This window comes from Leptidea sinapis, chromosome 43 (genome assembly GCF_905404315.1).
Source record: "Leptidea sinapis chromosome 43, ilLepSina1.1, whole genome shotgun sequence".
Lineage (NCBI taxonomy): Eukaryota > Metazoa > Arthropoda > Insecta > Lepidoptera > Pieridae > Leptidea > Leptidea sinapis.
Window position 1 is genome coordinate 1,184,831 of NC_066307.1, and position 22,035 is coordinate 1,206,865.

At 36.0% G+C, this 22,035-nt stretch overlaps 2 protein-coding genes across 2 annotated transcripts in view; one reads left to right on the top strand and one right to left on the bottom strand.

Annotated features, from left to right (window-relative positions):
- LOC126977064 (calcium uniporter protein, mitochondrial) overlaps window positions 1-22,035 on the bottom strand; it is a 151,990-nt gene that overhangs the window by 14,519 nt on the left and 115,436 nt on the right. The window contains exons 3-4 of the mRNA XM_050825751.1: window positions 5,814-5,935; window positions 2,985-3,140 (exon numbers count right to left, since the gene is read on the bottom strand). Of these exons, the coding sequence (XP_050681708.1) occupies window positions 2,985-3,140; window positions 5,814-5,935 (278 nt within the window). The remainder of the gene's footprint in view (window positions 1-2,984; window positions 3,141-5,813; window positions 5,936-22,035) is intronic.
- Window positions 19,838-22,035, top strand: part of LOC126977049 (uncharacterized) — a 112,184-nt gene continuing 109,986 nt past the window's right edge. The window contains exon 1 of the mRNA XM_050825707.1: window positions 19,838-19,962. Within this exon, the coding sequence (XP_050681664.1) occupies window positions 19,868-19,962 (95 nt within the window). The 5' untranslated portion in view covers window positions 19,838-19,867. The remainder of the gene's footprint in view (window positions 19,963-22,035) is intronic.

The following is a 22,035-nucleotide window of genomic DNA, read 5'->3' on the forward strand; positions in this document are numbered from 1 at the left end:
GTTGAACCTACGTGGAGTACGCAAATTGCTTTCATTACCGCAGTTTCCCCAACGTAAATGGATTGATGTTCTTCCCCCTCTGTAAATTATGTACTACCTGATTAATGAAACTTTGTCGATTATTATACAATCTTGACCCACTCGTAACCATGTTCATTAGACTCTTGAGTCTTGACTTTAGACCAGGGAGAATAATTCTTTCGAAAATTCTAGGACATGATGAATTTCAAAAGAATAATATATAAACAAATGTGTGTGTACATATTTACGCACGCAACAAGTTAACCCGTCGGACTCTGCTCGTCCGTTTATGATCACCTACCATCAATCAAGTGGGAATCATGTTCATCCGTTGATGAATTGTCTGTTGACAATACAATTACAGAAAAAAAATACAAATAGTTTTGTAAGCGTTATAACTTATACCTCTTGATGGAGCCTCTTGTTGTTAGGTGACGCATGGCAACAGCATAGGATTATGAGCGTTGTTTCATTTAGCGTGCATGTCAGCTACATCTTATACGTGCGATACATCAGTTACTTTGTTTCAATGTGCGGATATGGTGGAAATAGAGGCTAACAATTAGCCGCTATTTATTTTTCGATGTGTTTGCAGCAGTGACAGTATATCTAGACGTATAAATTATCTAAGTTATAAGCATGTAAAAAATCAGCATATGTATGAGAATCCATCACTAACTAGTATTTAAAAATAAAACAATAAAATTTCAAATAGGTATTCCCAAAAATGTATCAGATAAAATAAATCCACAGGAAATATTTAGATTTAATTTACTATCTCGATTTATTGGCACCGCATAGCGGTACAATTAGTAATTTAACATCAAATTAATTAATGTACTGCGACTCATAATGTAATTAATATCACCGCCGCACGTGACATACGTGGCCAGAAAACGCACCATTATACCTAATTAATTATTTATGCCACATAGATTTAGACCGGCATCGCATCTCCGGGGTCCGAGGTCATCAGAGGTCCCGGGTTCGAATCCCGGTAAGTGCAAGCATTTATATGATGAATATGGATGTTTGTTTCCGATTCATGGATGTTTAAATGTATTTATGTATGTTTATATGAATTTATGTATGTTTAAGTAAGTATATTGTATTAAATATATCATTGTCTTGTAACCCATAACACAGGCTATATATGCTTAACTTGGGGCAAGATAGTTTGTGTAAAAAAGTATGTCAATATTATTATCTCTTGCCCTGGTGTACCGGTTGACAATGGGCGGTTGCCTCTAGCCCGTTTGCCCCCTCTTTTAAGTAAATAAATGTTTTTCGTTCGCTTCACAAGATTCGTTGATCTCTTCCATGAAAACTGAGTATGAAGTTTGAACCGGAGGGAGATAACATCTCTGAATTTTAGCTCAGGACGTCACAAGGTATTTGGAATGAAAAGTATACAAGCTCGAACCTTACCATTTCAATTTATCGTCCGCAATAGCTTATAGTGAATAAAAAATAAAAAGGAAGGGCAGTTGAGAAAACTTTGAATAACAATTTAATTTACACATTTTGCTTGAAATAAAATAAAATAGCCATACACCTAATATATAAAATTCTCGTGTCATGGTGTTAAACTTTGAACTCCTCCGAAACGGCTTGACCGATTCTCATGAAATTTTGAGTGCATATTGGGTACGTCTGAGAATCGGACATCTATTTTTCATCCCCCTACATGCTAAGGGTGGTCCACACTTTTTTTTTTAATTTTTTTTTTAAATTTGTTTGATTACGAGTCAGCATTAAAAAATACATACAACTTCAAATTTTCACCCATCTACGATCAACAATTACCTACTTTTGTATCGCGATTTTAATATCGGCAATACAACGTTTGCTGCGTCAGCTACTAATTTAATAAAATACTGAATTTTTATTAAATATTTTATTTATTATGCATTAATTAATTAATGAATATATATGAGAAAATTAAAAATAAACATTCAGATATAAGACCAAAAAATGTATTCAATGGAATTATTTTTTCTTCAAATTTTTCAATCCTAATATTTTAATAAGACATTATTGTTGGCTGACTGTGACACAATGTTATTACTTCCTTTTCTTCGTTATTAGTATAAATATATATATTTTTTTGTTCCTTTGTGACCTTCTACACCAAACACGTCCGCCGATTTTGATGAATTTTACGTCAGTGGAATTTATAAATCTTGCAAGTGGTATATTAAAAAATATAGCTAGAACCAGGCGCCGTATTGTGAAAAAGGAAATCATATAAAAAAAATTATCATTTTGATTTCGAGCAACTATTTAGAATTTATAGATTGTATTTAAATTTAAGGCCATAGATAATATATACGTCTAGATAGAGTATCTTGGTGTTAGGCAACCGATAAAAACAGGCTAGATTTAATACTTTAGTATGCGTGACAAGCTACGTCTTACAGTCGCGATTTGTATGACACTTTGTGCTAATTAAGTTAATGTGTCATTGCTCAATATGGAGTTTAGTTCTAAACTCAACTTTTTTCGACGTTTTTACAGCTGTCATAATAGTCTATCTAGACGTATTTATGATGTAAGTTATTTTATACTAGCTGACCCGACAGACATTGTTCTGTAGATTATAAAAAAAAAAAACTGTTTTATAGGAATTTGCCAATAATATTTCAAAACATCAAGAATTATTTCGTAAAAAATGATCCCTGTTGTTATAATGAAATTGTTTCACAGCGGAACTGTCAAACCTTGCGTCACTAAATTCTCTCATAGATAAAATGTCCATACAAAACAAATATTGAAAATAAAAATAATTATGGGTCCCAAATAGAAATAAAAACTATCCTATCTCTCAAGTTGGACCAAAATGCACTCCATGAAGTAATCCCCATTTAAAATTCGTTCATTTGTTTGGGAGTCCATCGCGGACAAACAACGTGTCACGTAATTTATATATATTATATCGACTCCAGGCGGCTGATCAGCGTTACCTGCGGCGGAGTGTGCACGTAGTACTCGGTATCGTTGATGAGCAGCCGGAAGTCGTTCTCCAGCAGCGCCTCCACGGTGTCGGAGGACGCGATGCGCACGCGGTCCTCGGCCGCCAAAGCCACGGCGCGCTCCACACCGCGATCTTCCAACTTCAACTGGAAATAGAACATTTTCTTCAAAGTCAAACTCAAATTTGGTCGTTCAGCTGATGGTAATTGATAAGTCCTGCCTATTACAATGCAGAGCCGCTCAGGATTCTTGAAAAACCCAAAAATTTTGAGCGGCACTACAATTGCGCTCGACACCTCGAGACATAAGATGTTAAACCTCATTTTCCCAGTATGTTTAATAGCTACAACGTCCTTCAGACCGAAATACATTATTATATTTAATTCAAATATTTTTAAAATAGGATATAAATTATTGATAGTCGAAAACTACCACCCATTCGAAAAAGTATGTCTCAAACCTGAGAAGAACGGACGCAAAACAATCAGCGGCCTTTTTTATTTCATATAAATATGGTTACAATATAATATGTACATTAAGACTTATTATTTAATAGCCTGAGGGTGATCGCTCCATTCCCAATCTGTAGTACCAGTAAAAAAAAATACATAACTAACATCAAAAAAATCAAAGTCAAACAAACTTTATTCAATTAGGCTTAAACTAACCGCTATTGTATAGTCGCTATAAATATTTCTGTTAAATTACTGAATCTACCATTTGTAAGGAAAAAGTAGAGCTCGTAAGAAGAACATACTTACAAGAAACTCAACAGCGACTCTTTTCAAAACAATAGACTATTTAACAATGAGGATCCTGGATGAGTATCCATCCAATATATAATGAATAATCATATTTTTTTAAGCACCAAAAGGGCAAGAGGCTGACGTAATGGGAAGTGGTGACGTAGTCGCCCATGGACATCCGCAGCACCAGGGGTCAATAGTAGCGAGGATGCGTTGCTCACCTACAAGTAGATGTTTTAAATTTTCCTTTAAACAAGTACCAATAATTATTTGTCAGTTTTTTCCAAAAAGCAAAACACTCTTAGCAATTTAGGGACACGTAGCAAATAAATCTCTTTTAAATCGCAAAAACGCATCAACTAAATAATGAGCTAAAAATGGACAACAGAATAATGGAGCTATTCCCTGCCATTCTTTGGCGTGAAGCATTTATCACAGTCTATGTGGTTCAAGAAGAAATGAATCATGAAATAAAATTAATTCTATTTTTCCGTTGTCGCATGTGCTTTATAAGTTTCCAGTAAATATTTAATTCAGCAGACTCAACAACAGATACTTGAGTAAATGCAAGTTCCAATGATGGATTATGCAGATGATATTGTAAGATTTCCAAATGAATTATTATATACATTTTCGTCAATCAAAGGAATTTCGCGTATAGTTGCGTGCAGGTGCCCACATGATCGCCGGTCGTTCATTCACTGGATGTCCACCTGGACAGTGAGCGAAGCAGTACGTACTTCGCGTCGTCGTTGCGGGGTTGTTTAGTTTTCCTTTAATTTACGTATCGCGAAAAGGATACAATGACTATGTGTGGTCAAATGAAGAAAATTTTAAATTCATAGAACTTTATCAGGACTACCCAGAAATATGGAATCCTAAACAAAAATGTCACAAAGATAAAATAAGGTACTCACATATTTATGGTTACTATGAGGCTTATAATCGATCACCAATATTATTAATAATATTATTAAATCATGAAATCCATTATATCCATCTTGAAGGACTGCCGCTCAATAAATAATTACGAACGATCGTGTGGATGCTTATACGATGGTCAACAATTAACTTGCCGATGACAGATGATTATAGAAGTAAATATTAGAGCCGATAAAAGGCATAACTGTTTCCTTCTTTTAGATGTCGATGATGATAGTGGAGAGGAAGTATTAAATTTGTGAACTGTTCGTTATCCCCTCGAAATACATTAATGAAACCATAAATAACACTTCAAACATACAAAAGACTAAAAATCGAGCTAATACCAAAACTGCACCACGGTTGCGAAACGGCCATTTGCCTTTGTTTCGAACATTATACCCAAAATTACATTATAACCATTGTTATAAAATGTATCAAGTTAAATTATCACTTTTTTCCAGAATATTGATCATCTTTTAAACGGACGTGTTGAATTTAAATCAAACGATACAATACAACCAATCATGCCGGTCTTAGACTAGAGCGACTTAACTGATGTTATCTCTCAAAGTCTCAAGCAATCTTCTCAATATTCTTGGAATGCTTATTACATTTTCTTTAAGTCCAAATTTCCTTCTACTACCCGGTTACATTATCTCTGGAGCTGACGTCCTATGACGTCACATCGTCGCTTTGTTACGGTGTGCAAAACAAGCATCATTAGGATAATATTATTAATAAATAAACTACGATTTATTTTTTCAGTATTGAAGTAATTCGATTTCGATGATTCGATTTCGATTGATGTAAAGGTGTTGTGCTGATTATTATTATTAAAATGATGTAAAATCAATGACAGAATCTGGCTTAGGTAAAAAAAGTATTTATTTTTCTGGCAGTACTATTATAGCGACACAGAACAACAGAAACTACAGATCAATTTACAACAAAAGTAAAAACGTATCAATGAGAACTTCAAAAACAAACCAGTAATAGCACGAAATTATTACAATATGTACCTTACGGTAATGAAACTGCAAACCGTACTGACGCAACAGGACGAGCGCGAGGGGATGAAAGGGGAACAGGGCTTGGCCGTGAATTTATTTGAATATAACTTGAATTTATTTAGGAAACAATGAATCCTACCTGGTCGAGTAGATCCCCGACGGTTTGTGAGACCGGTCGCAGCGTGAAGCGACATTTCTCCCGGCGCGACGGCAGCGGCACGGTAATGACGGGCAATCCTCGCCGGTACGTCACCGACACTTCTGTAACGAACAACGTTATGTATCATCAATTTTGCATCAGTATATCTATTTGAAATTAACACTGTAAGAATAAATTGAACAAACTTCATTCTATTACATTATTATCACCAATAGATGAGGAAAATGTTTTTATTATAATACTTTTGTCTGAAATATAAATCACATTCAAGACTGTTGCCTGACATTGTAAGGCTGGTCACACACATCCGGAATAGCTCTCTGGATTCACACACACATATATAGTCCCGTGATTCCCGGCACATGCAGACGTCTTTATGGAAGAGGAATTACAACTAATCGCATTGTTTTTTTTCTACTTTATAAAAAAAGGAATGAAAAGGTAAACACTGGATTCATCCTTTAAATTTAACAGAGGAAAGGCGTGTCAGTATCACATTACTGCGAAAAAATGAAAAAAAAAATATAATCTGATTCCAGTATGTGTGTGCCGCTTTATTTAAATATATGAGAATACACGCGTTATGAAATCATAATCTTAAATATTCCGATCCGGAATTCAGAACGGTCGTCAGTATCAATCTTACAGATCGATCTGAGAAATTGAGAATGTGTGTGGAGCATACTGGTATTATATAGTATTCCGGGATATCTGAATTTATAATTTGAATTCAGATTATGAATCAGAGAGCCATTCCGGATGTGTGATTGCAGCCTTAAAAAGAACTTAATTAATAACTGAATTAAATTATAATTTTAGTAAAAAATTTTGTATAATATAATTTAAAGTTGTAGCTTTTTACACGTATTATCTATGTAAACTTTCCATGCCCAAAAGTTTGCGCTATCACCATATCATCTAATAAGAATGAAAATTTTAATCGTGTTTCATCTCTTACAATATACTGAATACAAGCAAAGAATATATTATATCAAAAAAATATAAGAACTTCAAAAATTAAAAAAAAAAAAAACAAGCTTCAATAGCAAGCTGAACTTAATAGACGAAAAATTTTTTTTAAATAAAAAGAGTTTATAATCATAGCTAATTTGAATTGTATTAAAGCCAATGAACTCAATATGTGTCTCTTACTGTACTCTAATATTCTAATATAATTTATATGGACAAGAGTCGACAAAGAACTTAATAACGTGTGGAAGAGCTTTAAAAGAAAATTTAAAACATTGCAATAAAGCTGCAGACCGTAGTTTCAGCGTTAAAATTATAAAAAATGTTTTGTTGCATAAGCGTGCTCTATTGCGGTGTGGAGTTAGCATTTTAAATTGTAGTTTTGTTTGTACAAATAATATTTAAAATATATTCTTTCATCATCATAATTTGCATTTTTGCTCTCTGCTATCTAATGTGATTTTTCATCAACTAGGTACAATGTTTAAATGGCCGATGTATCAATGATAACCGATGAATTAAAAAGCGTCCGTGTGGCAATAGGGTAATCCGTTGACTCTCACCACGTACAAATGTGTTTTCGGTTTTAAAATCGTCTATTCAGCGCTTTATAAGGTCGGCAAGCGGTCGGTCGCTCTTGTAATTCCTCTGGTGTTATAAGAGTGGCCGCGGTGAGCACTTACCATCAGGTGACCGTTATGTAAGTACGCTCGTCTGTCTCTCTCGTACATAAATAGAAAATACTAATGTAATCCAAGAGATTAACAAGAATTACATTGGACCTATAAAATTGAACACTTGCCATGTTTTATAACGTATTCTACATAATCCATAGTTCAAACTCAGGATTTGACGTGGGTAGTTCGCAGTATTACTTGATATAAAAAATTAAAATCGAAAGCTGGTTACATTTTTAAGAACGTATATATAAGCCGGTTTGCTTAATGACCCTCTATTTTCCAAAATGCAGATTTTTGAACCTTAAAATATCAAGATTTGCATTAGTTAAATGTGGGATTGTAATTTATTTATAAGGTTACACGAAACCAAATTTCATTAAGATTGGATTCAGTACGATTGACTTTTAGTAATATTTAAGAATTGAAGTAACTTAAAGTTGATTCGTGTTATAACACACCCCCAGTACGTAGCCATTTCCTTTCTCGAACTATTTCTGCCACACTGTATGTGTAGAAAGTATCAGTTTTTAGCCGTTACTTAAACTAAAACTCATATCCCGGTACGTATAAACACAACTCCCAAACAACGTAACATCTTAATCTTAGTCTAAAGATTACATCAAACAACCCCTAAACGACGACAACCGACTTATCTAAAGGTTACGAGTTACCTTGAATGTAAAATCCGCAAAGATTTGTTACTCTACATTCAGAATGTACACAAAGGAAGTAAGTTTTTGCGTCAGCGTCTCTTACTTTCTACGTTAAGTGGTCGATCGATTCGAATGGAAGACATTCGCAGTACCCATGATGATCCGGGTTTTTGAGAGTATGAAGTGAACGTTATTAATTACGGTACACGTGTAGAATTGAGTGAGACTGGTGCATCTATATACTTCCAACCTGGCACCCGTACTGCCTAGTATTAAAGGCTATAGAGGTTCTTCACCGAAGAATCGGTCCCCGCAAATCCCTGAAAACTGTGCTGAAACGAATGCAACACTTGTTTCGCCTCTACACGAAGTATGGTCAGGTGATGTTGATTCACCAAACATTTGAAAGCAAGCGACAACCGACTTGTCATGATGTTAGTGGCACAAGTAATACTAATAATACTAATACGAATGTACTAGACGTAAATTGAAACATACACTGTTTGTAATACACAAACACGCTTCCCCCATAGCACAGCAAGCTTAATAACAAAGCAGAGAAGATCATAAAGATTTATACCAGCTCGTAGCATCACAAGCACGTACTAGAGTGGAGAGATTTCATCAAACAACCACTAACGACGTCGGCCGGCTTCTCACGCTGTTGATGATGTCAGCACTAGACGTAAATTGAAACCTAGACGGTTAGATAGCTAAATTGAAATTTGCATTTGGATCGGAAGTAAGCGACTCGAGCATAGTCTGCACGGCATTTTGCAATTCACTGAACGTGTAAATAGGAATAACAAACAGAATTTAAATATTATGGGAGTCTGGACTCGTGTAGGTACTGTGGGTTCTGTATATATGAAATGACAAGAACAAAAACTTTAATTAAAACTATAAGCAACATAGAAAAATTGGCAATGTATTGAATTATACATATTTCTATGAATATAAAGTAAGCATTTAAATCAAAAGCAATATGATGATAAAGACTTTCTAAGTCAAGTTTTTACAAACTAAAATTAAAAAGGATGCTTTTTGTGGCATTAAATATAAAAAAACTGCCCAGAAAGAAAAAATAAACAACATATGGAAACGATATCAAACTCAAATATTATTTTTATTCAAAGAAGGATTTCAATCACTTTTTGACAAATCGTCACAATCTACCAATGAATCGAAAATATTTTATGCATCAGTTGGGAAACGGGCGGTCGCATGAAACTTAGCGAGCTTTCTTTTAAATAGTATATAATTACAAGAATATATTAATAAAATAGCCTCATTTCAATCACTCCATTCCCAAGATGTGATATAATTAAGCCATTTATGTTACAATAACCTTACCACATAAACATAAATTTCTTTTGAATTTCGCAACACATTTGTATCCTGATAATAATCGCAGGTATGCAAAGGTCACGGAAGATTAACAGCAAAAACCTTACGGGATTTGAATCCGAATAGAGCCATCGATCTGACCGAAAATAGTAGGAAAATTGCTTTCACAGCCCGAAGAAATAGACCGTTGGGGACCAACGGTAATGAAAGGTTTTATGATCGCACTGGCATCTGCCTTCTAGCTAACAGGTTTTGGTTTTCATCGGAAGAATACTTTATAAGTATTTTAACACAGATATATTATATAATCAACTAATGTTTTTCTTTACTTTATTACACTTCTTTACATTATTTACAATATCTCTTAAAGCAGCTCTTTTTTTATGAAAAAGGAGGACAAACTCGCGGATATAACCGATTAAAAGACACCCCCTCACAATCCGAACAAAACAATTGAAACAAACCGATAATAACTAAAAACACGGCGCCTATTTTTGCCGTGAAGCAGTAATGTGTAAGCATTACTGTGTTTCGGTCTGAAGGGCGACGTAGCTAGTGAAATTACTGGGCAAATGAGACTTAACATCTTATGTCTCAAGGTGACGAGCGCAGTTGTAGTGCCATTCAGAATATTTGGGGTTTTTCAAGAGTCCTGTGCGGCACTGCATTGTAATGGGCAGGGCGTATCAATTACCACCAGCTGAACGTCCTGCTCGTCTTGTCCCTTATTTTCATAAAATAAAAAAAAATACCAAAAACAACCGTAATGGGAATGGCAAACAGAACATCTAAAAGTATTTTTGTTCGGTGAGATAACAACTATAAACAACCAAATACTTACTACTTACTTGAAACATACGAATAATCTTAACTGAGCTTAACAATACTGTACCGCATTACTATATCTATCCATAATAGTAACATTAAAGTGTTCAATTAAAAGCGTTTAACAGAAACAGTAACAACTTAACATGTATTTAAGATAAACAATTCTGATTTAGATACAAAGATTTGCAGTGAAAGTTAAATTGTTTGTTAATTCAACAAACTTTTCAACCACGTTCTAAAAACCTTACATTTTGACGGAGCACCATTTAAAACTCTCGATAGAGCTTCAAACTTATGGAATACTATATATAATAACTTAGCTATTCTTCTTTGACGTAATAAAACAAAAATCCTTAAAAAAAACATTTACTCCTCTCCTCGTGCTATTTTACGTTTGTAGAAAAAACAATATTATAAATAAAGAAGGTATTAAATACACGAAATGAAAATAATGTGTAATTAAATATCATTAAATTATTTTTATACAATACATAGAGATAATATTTTTTTATTTATTTTAAAACTTGTATATTAATTGAAATTATGCATTGAAATTTATTTAAACCTCGTCCATTGGTTATGGTTTAGTAGACATAATATAAGTTACAAGAGGCTTGATAGCTGAAGTGAAGTGGTCTAGTTGACCAACTAATATTAGGGTGTCGAATTTTCGTAACGGTGTGCGCGCGCATTGTTAAATTCTCTTTGATAATTTTTTCTTTATATTTCCGAGCTCTTTTACAACATAGACTGTATGTATTACCATTATAGTACAAAGATATCGGTCAGGGAATATGCCGTATTCACGATAATAACTGTTATAAACTAACCGTATTTTCTGTCTTTTTCTAATGAAGATTACCTCATTCGGAACAGAGAGATATTTCGCGAGAGCATACGTGCGAACAGAGCGTGACGAACGGAGCTGAGAATAATTAGGTTAATTGTGTTAAAATAATTGAATTATATCGCGAATACTGTGAACGTTTCAACAAGAAATGTACATTTTGAAGTATCTAAAGTAAATATATAACTTCCTGAATAGCCAGATCGTCTTACATTTATTTTTTTAATATTCTTAAGTATTTATACAGTAAATATATACTTTGCAACAAATAATTCCAACCTTTTTTGAATATATGTATAGAATAAAGAGTATATTTATATCTTGTGGTAGAAAGCGTGGAATCAATATTTTAAAAGCTTTCCATGCCGATAATATGAGGATAGCCCGCCATTTTAGTGACGGCAAACTGACAAGACGTCAGCAGACAAATAAAAAATCACAACCAAAAGAACCGTCCTTAAACTAATAATAACATTATGACTACGTTATCTTTTGTACAAACCATAGACATATAATAAACTAGACGAACAGAGCGTACGAGAGAGAAGCACATCTCTAACCGAGATACAGCGAGATAGAAAAGGAAAGCGAGTGTATTGTTACTGTAAACGATTTCAAAAAACAACTCGTAAACAGTCGGCTACGCTTAGTATTAGCTCCTTCGGATTTTAAATATTGAACTATCCAAGCACTAGGTGACGCACACATTGACAAATCAAACATTAATTATTCTAACATAAGTTACATCGATTAAACGTAAAGGTAAATGAACCATAAGTCGTAATGTTATGGTTCATTTTTATTGTATATTTTGCACAACACATAAAATATATTAATTGTATTTAAAACGGAAAATTATGATTACCGATTATAGGAAATCCCTTCGTTGGACATATTTTCACAAATATTGTCAAAATTGGCACAATGAGGCATATTTGTATTTTTTATAAAGATAATAATGCTTCACTTGACATCAAATGTCTCACTTTACCACGAGTAGGTACATTTGTACACAATTGTGTCGACAGGGTAACGCCCACATGCCACCTCCACTAGTTGTTACTGTTCCGTGGATCACACATTATCTGACTGTCAGTTCATCCATACACTAGCATATTCTTAATCTAAAGATTAATGTCGCACTTGTCAATATACCCTCTTAATTTGGCTAGTGGTCTAGAACATCCCAGAATTTGTATATTTCTTAACGCTTTTTGTTATTCTATAAAGTAAATCTCTCCGGAAGAATCTATTCAAGTCAATCAATATACTTTTTATTAAATTAAAAGTACTGGCTGGGGAGAGGCGTTACTTCCGTCACGGTTATCATTAGGAAAGCGTCTTGTGTAATTGTGTGAAACGAGCGCTTCTCAACGTGCATCATATTGTGCGTCGTAACATTACGCACGTTACTATGTTACGTGTGATAAGGGCTACACTACACACCAATGCCGTATAAAATATAAAAATAACAGATAAATCTTTTTTTATGACAATAACGCTCGTCACCTTGACACATAAGTTGTCAAGTCTCATTTGCCCAGTAACTTCACTAGCTACGGCGCCCTTCAGACCGAAACAGTAATGTTTTCACATTACTGATTCACGGTAAAAGTAGGTTGTCAACATTGCAATTTCCACTCAATTTCACTTATAAGATATACACAGCACTAATTTTGCACAATACGTCAGCTGTATAGCTACAGATATACTGCTATAAGCATTTCGGTGACGTGAACTCACGAGATTTCACCCATGCAAAAAGTTTCGAACTATATTTTTTTTTTATTATTATATACATCGCGTGCGCCTGCTATAAGTTTTTCCCCTACCAAAATTTTAATATTGTATAATTAATTTGTATTACAAATAATACAAATTAGTTTTATAACAAAAGATTATGAACGATGCGGTTCTCGAACCCACGCCCTCTCGGGATCCATAATTAACCCTAGAAGTGAGGGACATCACTTTGTAAGTAATTATACAGTACGAAAAGGTAAAAATGCTTTTTTTTATTTACACTTTAATAAAACGCCGTGAGCCAATTACAATATTAAAGTTAGTAATTAATTACAAACAACATTAATATGGGCACAACTAATAGTAAATAGATATAAAATTTACTGATATTAACTAATACATAAACATACAAATACCGTACATTCATTCCACTCACAAAAACGCAAGCACTATGTTAAATTCGTCTACCAGCAGGATTGGCTTCGAGAAGAGCGTTGAGAGCAGAGGGAGACCTCGGTGAGTTGGTGCGAGCCACAGTACGACGTATTAATGTGTTCAGATATCCAATCGTTTGTGTCTATTACAATTTGCTACATTTCTAAAAAAAACAAGTAACTATTAATATAAATAAAATAATTAATCCAATGAGTTTATAATTATTTTAGATTTTCAGTGCATGACAACGTCAAATGTTTTTAATAAAATATAAATCAAGAGTCGATCATAGAACAACTCACGCAGTGTGTAACCTGTGACCAATTACTTAACATTCAGTTCGTTTCATCGTGTTTTCGGTCTGTTTCTGTTGTCTGCACAAATACTATTATGAAATTATCATTTATGAAAATTTAATATACGTTCACAAAAATCTTCACCTTTTTGCTCTTAATAGTGATTTACATTATTATAACACTAGAAATAAGGGATTGCTTGTAACTAATTCTAGTAGGCTTCATAAGATACATAATAGGTTTAAGGGTAAATGTATACACTTCTATAATAAAGTCCCAGCCACTGTTCAGGCATAATCTATTTATAAAAAAAATGGCTCTGTCGTAAATCCTATTACTCCACTGCTGAATATCTAAATGATCGGACAGCCTGGGACTAGATTGTGATTATTTTATAGCGTTAGAAATGACTGTACAATATTGTATATTTTTATTGAAAAGAGCGCAAAAAAAGAATGCTGGGAGAGTTTCTTACGCCGCTTCTTCTCTCTCAGAGCGCTATTTGTTTCCGAAGCGGTAGTAGTATCTAGTAGTTATTAGAAATGACACCAAAAAGAATTCTAAAGGAATCAATTTTGAGAAAATAAATGCGTTTTTATGCCTTTTTTTTACAATTGGATTCCGTTCCATATTCTAGTCGTAAAATGTTTATTCAATACATATAAAATTAAACTAGTCACTCACTTCATCTTCGTTCAGTATGGCTTTGAAGTATAAAATGTCAAAAACAAAACAACTCTTTTAAACCAATATTGGCTGCGATTTTTATTAATTTCACATTATTGCAATTTACGTAGAAACTATGTTTTAATAAAATACACCTTGTGACTTAACGGTGATTTTTTTTTATGAAAATAAGGGTCGAGACGAGCAGGACGTTCAGCTGATGATAATTGATACGCCCTGTCCATTACAATGTAGTGCCGTTCAGGATTCTTGCAAGCAAAAATTCTGAGCGGCACTACAACTGCGCTCGTCACCTAAGATGTCAAGTCTCATTTGCCCAGTCATATCACTAGCTACCGCGCCCTTCGGACCGAAACAAAGTAATGCTTAATAGCGCCGTTGTGGTACCCATAATCTAGCCGATATCCTGTGCAAGGGAGGCAGTGTGAGCACTATTAAATATATAATTCTACTAGAAAATGTATTAACGAATGTTATAATGGTATGAAATGTATTAATTATGTCAAAACATAGTTTAGGCGCTAAGGACCATGCCAGACTCTGCACTACCAATTTGGTATTATTTACACATAATGTAAATGTTAAAAAAATATGTAACGAATATAATATGTCCATTTAAAATAGAATAAATAATACAAAACTTGCGGATAATAAAATGTAAAAAAAGTAACTCAACCCTTCTCGTCGACTTCCTTTTTTTATTTATGGAATAGGAGGACAAACGAGCGTACGGCTCACCTGTTGTTAAGTGATCACCGCCGCCCACAATCTCTTGCAACACCAGAGGAATCACAGGAGCGTTGCCGGCCTTTAAGGAAGGTGTACGCGCTTTTTTTGAAGGTACCCATGTCGTATCTTCCCTGAAACACCGCACAAGGAAGCTCATTCCACATCTTTCTAGTACGTGGAAGAAAGCTCCTTGAAAACCGCACTGTGGAGGACCGCCACACATCCAGATGGTGAGGATGATATCCTAACTTGTGGCGTGTCGTGCGAAGGTGGAATTCGGCGGCAGAAATCAGGTTAAACAGCTCTTCGGAACACTCCCCGTGATAAATGCGGTAGAAGACACGCAATGAAGCGACGTCTCTACGCAACGCCAAGTGATCCAGCCGTTCACAGAGCACTGGGTCCCCGACAAGTCGAGCTGCTCTGCGTTGCACGCGGTCAAATGGATCGAGCTGATACTGGGCTGCGCCAGACCAGAGATGACAGCAATACTCCATGTGTGGCCGGACCTGCGCTTTGTAGAGCGCTAGTATCTGGGCCGGCTTGAAGTATTGCCGTGCTCTATTAATGGCGCCCAGTTTCTTTGAAGCCAATTTGGCTTTGCCTTCCAGATGACCACGACATTGGCAATCGCTCGAGATTTCGAGACCCAGTATTCCGATACTAGGCGAGGCTTTGAGGGAAGTGTTGTCGAAGAGCGGTGATACGACAAATGGGGTTTTTTTAATGGTAAACGCGCGCAAACTTGAGTCTTCTGGGGGTTAAATTGGACAAGGTTCAATTTTCCCCATTCCGCGACCTTCTCAAGAGAGGACTCGATAGAAGAAACAAGTTTCTACCGGCACTGGTCGACGATTTCCCGAAAGAGACCTGCATGGCCAGTGTATATGGCATCACCAGTGCTGTCGTCTGCATAGCAATGAATGTTGGAGGTGTCCAACATATCATTGATATGCAGAAGAAACAGCGTGGGAGACAGCACACAGCCTTGGGGCACTCCAGAATTCACGGGCTTCGGGTTCGAGCAATATCCGTCGACAACGACCTGTATGCTACGCCCAGTGAGGAAGCTGGAAGTCCACTTGCACAAGCTCTCGGGAAGCCCAAATGATGGAAGTTTGGAGAGGAGCGCCTTGTGCTATACACGATCAAAGGCCTTCGCTATATCCACGCTAACTGCCAGGCCTTCCCCCTTGCTTTCAATAGCCGCAGCCCATCTATGCGTCAGGTATACCAGAAGATCACCTGCCGACCGACCATGGCTTAACCCGTATTGTCGGTCGTTGATCAACTGATGACCCTCTAGGTATACCAAGAGCTGACGGCTAATTATGCTCTCCATGATTTTGGAGAGCAGGGAGGTAATAGCAATAGGCCTGTAGTTTACCGGATCCGAACTGTCTCCTGTTTTTTGGATCGGATGGACAAGGGCAGACTTCCATGAGTTTAGAGACTACGCCTTTAAGAGTGCCGGAATAAACGCGTTAGCACCGGCGTCAACTCAGGGGCACACGTTCTAAGCACGATTGGAGAAATGCCATCCGGCCCGCTCGACTTCCTGACGTCCAACGAAAACAGAGCTCGCCTAACAGTTTTCTGTCAGAACTGTACTTCAGGCATAGAGCTCTGACACCGTGGGATGGTCGGCGGTGTTTTTCCGTTGTCGTCAAGAGTCGAGTTGGAGGCGAAAAGAGTGCACAAGAGATCGGCTTTCTCTTTTGCCGTATGGGCCAGGGTGTCATTCCTTGTGCATGTGCAGCGGCGGCATGGACGGCTGGCTGAAGTTACCAAGAACAGCTTTCGACAACGACCAGAACCTGCGTGTTCCGGTCGGGTAACTGCAAAGCTGCTCGCCGATTTTGACGACGTGTTTTGACTTTGCACGGGCGATTTGCCGCTTAAAAAATCTGGAGGCACGGTTGTATTTCCTCTTAAGAACTGTGCAGTTCGGATCCTTTGTGCCCAGCGCCGCAACCCAAGTTCGATACGCCTGTTTTTTGCAGTCAGATGCTGCTTTAACTGACGCATCGAACCAGGGCTGTGATCTACCACCGATGGGTACTACAGAGTTTGGTATAAAATATCCATACCCTGTAGTATCACATCGGCTACTGCAACGGCGCAGGCACTAGGATCATCCAAAGGGAAACAAACCCCGCCTCAAGGGTAGGATGCAAAAAAGGAACGCATCCTATCCCAATCTGCTGACTTGTAGTGCCAAACGCGGCGGGTCGCTGGTGGTCTGCGACGTTGGCGTCGGATAGGCACTACACTCCTGACCAGGCAATGGTCGGACGTTCCGAGAGGGGCGTCGACAAAGACCTGTTAACCATCAGGATGTGTAGTCAGCAGAAGATCCAATAAGGACGGCATGTGGCTATCCACATTCGGGAGCCGCGTTGGCGACTCAACCAATTGCGACAGACCATACGCCAATGCAAAATTATGCACAGATCGCCCTGCGTAGTCTGTGGTACGTGATCCAAGCCATTCGGCTTTGTGCCCGTTGAAATCACCCAAGACTACGATTTCAGCGGAGGGGATCTGTGCAAGTACGTCGTCAATTGCCGCTTGAACGCAGCCCATGAGATGATCGGTTTCTGCGTTAACACTATGGGACCTGTAGACACACGCATAGATGCGGACGCGGTCCTCTAAATCTACGCGGAGCCAGAGAGTGGACAGGTCCCTACCCTCAAAATTGCCGAGACGGCGACAGCAGATATCCTCCCTAACGTACACATATTCCCCGGCATGAGGCAAAAAATTGTGCTCAATTTTGTATCCGGGTTACGTTAAATATGACGTATCGCTAGGTCGAGATATCTGCGTCTCAGTAAGGAAACACAAGGCCGGCTGCGCCGTCTCAAGGTGGTGGTGGACGGCGTTTAAATTGGAGTGAATTCCCCTGATATTGCAAAAGTCCACGTTGAGTGTGGAGCGGGGTGCCGTGGTGATACTGCCTCGTTTGTCCTTGGTCATGCGCGGTTCTGTGCCCTCCCCAGAATACGAAGGGTAGTCCGAGCTAGAGTGCCCGGGGAGGGATTCTCCAACTCTGGTAGAGCCGGTACCCTCCTGGGGTAAAATCTTTTTTCTCAGGCGGCCATTTGCATTATTTCTACGCATAAACGATCAACAAAATGACTTAGTAGTAAAAAAAATATGTTGAATAGTAAATCACATATAATTATTTCAATAATATTATGGCAAAACTCAATAGTATGGCAAATATATCTATACAACTTGAAACGATAATAGCATCGACAGCCTAGAAGGTGTCGTTGAGATTATCGAAAAGTGACGTTTGATTATTTGTGAAATTCGAATATTCGTCTCGGACATTTTCAACTTAGAGTATTGTTAGGACCGATAGTATCGAATAATGTTTCGTTTGTTCAATCATCGTTTCGACATTGATTACGATGTTACTAAGAGTAGGATTCGATACGACTAATACCACGATTTATCGAATATCGATTTTAGGAGTAGGCCCCCAGATTCGTTAATACTGATGATATTGGCGAAGATGATCACTTGTATATATTTAGTCCTGCTGACCTGGCAACCGCTGTTTTGTCATATACATCCTCCCGCATCCGCCCATTGTATGAATTGTCATATGTAATGAAGGTTTCGGGTAAAGTATAATAGTCTAAGTATAATAGCAAACGGTGCAGTATTTTCGCAGCATACCCGAAGGAAAAAACCAGCTATCCATTTGTAAATATAGATTCTTGCTGTTAATATTAAATATAGATTTTGAACTTTTGAACTATTGTCCCCAATTAAGAGATGTATCTACACTTCACTAGAGTGAACGAGAGTTACAAGCAGCGGACAGCTATCAGGAGTATTGGGAACTCCTAGACTAACAAAAATTCAATTCACGGGAGTACTAACGATTGGAAAATATTGCTGCAGAATGAAATCCATGACGTAATTGAATGAAAATGGATTAAGTACTCGTGACATGCTTGGCATATTTTGTAAAACGATTGATACTATAATATCAAACTTATTATATTTTGTTCTAATCTCGCCATAATACGGTGATTCTTTAACATCAGGTTAACACTTGCTTGTACTCCTCTTCCATAAGAAATAAATCAGATCACACGAATAAAACATATTATAAGTAATTTAAGTTTTAAATTTTTCATAAAAAAATAACATTAAATGTCCAAACATACATCAGAGACAGCTCCATCTGCGCAAAAGTACTTTTATATTTAAAAAAAACTTAATATACAAATTTAAATAGTTTATTTTAATTTTCATTACATACCTTATCTTATACAATATTAAGAATGGGAAACAAATACATAGACAGACACAAATAAGAGTAAAATTGATTTTCTGTAATTTGTTTTCTATTAGTAAAAACCTTTTATTTCGAGCTCACAAACTGAGCAACACCTATTCTAATACACAGATAATTATAGACATAGATATCAGAAACAGGCTTTAATTAAGATCACATTAGAATAAATCAATTATTTATTTATATATTAATATTTAGCTTTTTCATACTTTACATTCATTCTAGCTTTTATTAAAAGGTTAAGATTCAAGAATCCGAAATTATCGATCTAATAAGTAGTTTCGTTTTCGATATTTATATTCCAGCAGGCGTAAGTGTTACAAATAAACGCACGTTCACTCTGGCTCTCGTGGTCATCATTAACTTGCATCAATTAAGACATGCGCGTGCGCCGCGGCCGGTAGCTCACAATATAGCGAGGTGACGCGGCGCTCGGTACATCGCGCGGTGAGGTGGCTGGTCTCTTGTGTTGTGAGTGCGTGAGTGTTATGGGGCAGGATGGGATCAGCACATAGCGCTGAGGTCGAAGCTGGGACCGGCGCCAGGGATCCTTCTGCTCAGGAAAGGAAGAAGACCACTTCTAAACGTAGAAGGTGAGTTTAATACGTCACAATTATAATAAACGACTTTCGATACAAGCTACTGAAATACTTATGTCTGTATGTAATATAATATTACTGAGATTTATACAAATAAATAATTGAATCACTTTTTATGGCCATGTTTTTTTGAAAATCATTATAAAATTTAGTCTACATCCTAAGTAAAATATTAGCGGGAAAATAGTAATTTAGGCCGGTCTAAAAATTTACATTAGAGTAGGTTATAGTGTTTATGTATAGAATGTATACCATAATTATATATTTTGTCCAAACGAAGATCATAATAAATATTTTAAAAATTATTCGAAAATATTGAATCCGCTAATTATTCATTGGATCGATCTTTGTCGGTCATTCTAGATGAGTATTTAGAAAAGTTTATAATATTAATTTCTTTCAAAATTAACAGGATGATCAATGAATCGTCCTTTATAATAGAGTTCATTACATTTCCATGTGGTCGTTACCTGTGTCTGCAATAAAATTTAGATTAAGATTGTTTTTTAGAATAATATTTAATGTGATTACTTAGTGTTTATTGTGTTGGTTATGTAATAAAAAAATGGTAAAATATTTTTTAACCTTTAATTAAAATTGCATAGTGGGAATCTTTTAATGCAGTTTTATTTATAATCTAACAAATATAATAGTGATTGAACAGAATATATTTAAAATAGTATGGAACCGTTATAGAGTCCATAATGAAGTCATTAGCAGAATTACAAATTAGAAGAAGAACAAAACCAACGGAACCTCATAGGAACACGGGCTCTATTATATTATTATAAATTTGAATTGAATGCTCATTGGTCAAATATTGATCACAACAAATAATAATTTGATTATCTATGAGTTTATAAGATCGATGCTTTTGTATATCAAAGATGTACATTTTACTATTAAGAACCACATAGGAATCGTTGAGCTTAAACCTGAAAGAAGTAGTAACTGATTGCCACTCTTTTAAATTGACTGTACCAGCTTCATCACTATATGAATAATGCAAATAACAAATTCAAATGTTTCGACTAATTTGGCTATGATATAAAAAAAGTAAACATAAGATATCTCAACACTTATTAAGTACAATAGATGCTTCAATCCACACACTGTAAAAATGTAATGGTATTATGAAAACATTATATGAACAAAACATGAAGATATAAAATATTACTGTAAATAATAGGTTTCAATTTAACAACAACAGCACAGTTCTCGATAACAAGATCGTCCAGCCACCACATGACGCATGGATGAGCCATCGAATCCCTCGACCATATATTAGGAAAGGTAACGACCCGCTTTACAAGAAGTATCTTTAAGTTTCCTACCATAAGAATTCAACCAAGAAAATTAAATAAACAATGCTCACTAAATACCTCTAGATGCAATAAAATTGAACATTTTTCAAAGACAGTATTGTAAAACAATAAGCATTACGTTCGGAAATTGAAGTTAATCTTGCATATCCAATAAACAATACGTCACTAGTTGCATGCAATTATTGGTATTAATTTATTGACATGAATAATGGAACATCAACTTTCTGTTCTATTGTATCCTACTTTACCAATATAATAATTCATATAGAATACACACACACCAGAAAGGTTCTCAAAGAAATGATTAACAGAACTCAGCCTTTAAATTTATCATTATTACTAATCAAACCAAAAAAAAACTTTTACATTTCTCATACTCGGAAATTAATGTTGTTTTGATCTGATTATTGGGTGGAAAATGCTGCTTCCCTCCATAGAGAGGGAAAAACTCATACCATCATCACCTAAGGGCGGGAATGAACTTTAAAAATAGAACTGCTGTCAGCTGTGAAGAAATTTATGTAAAAAAATGTCAATGCCATGTGACTTTCTAAACAGCCAGTGTGAACTTAGCGCAAATTTCTTTGAGCGGAATAAGCCGCAACAATTACGTGGTGAGTTCCATATTTAAAATTTAAAAAGTCGACATAAATTGTCCTAATTTGACAATTAGTTTAAAATAGGTACAGATAAACAACTACTTTTATTTTCCTCATATTCGAAATGAAAAGTAGAGTGTTTA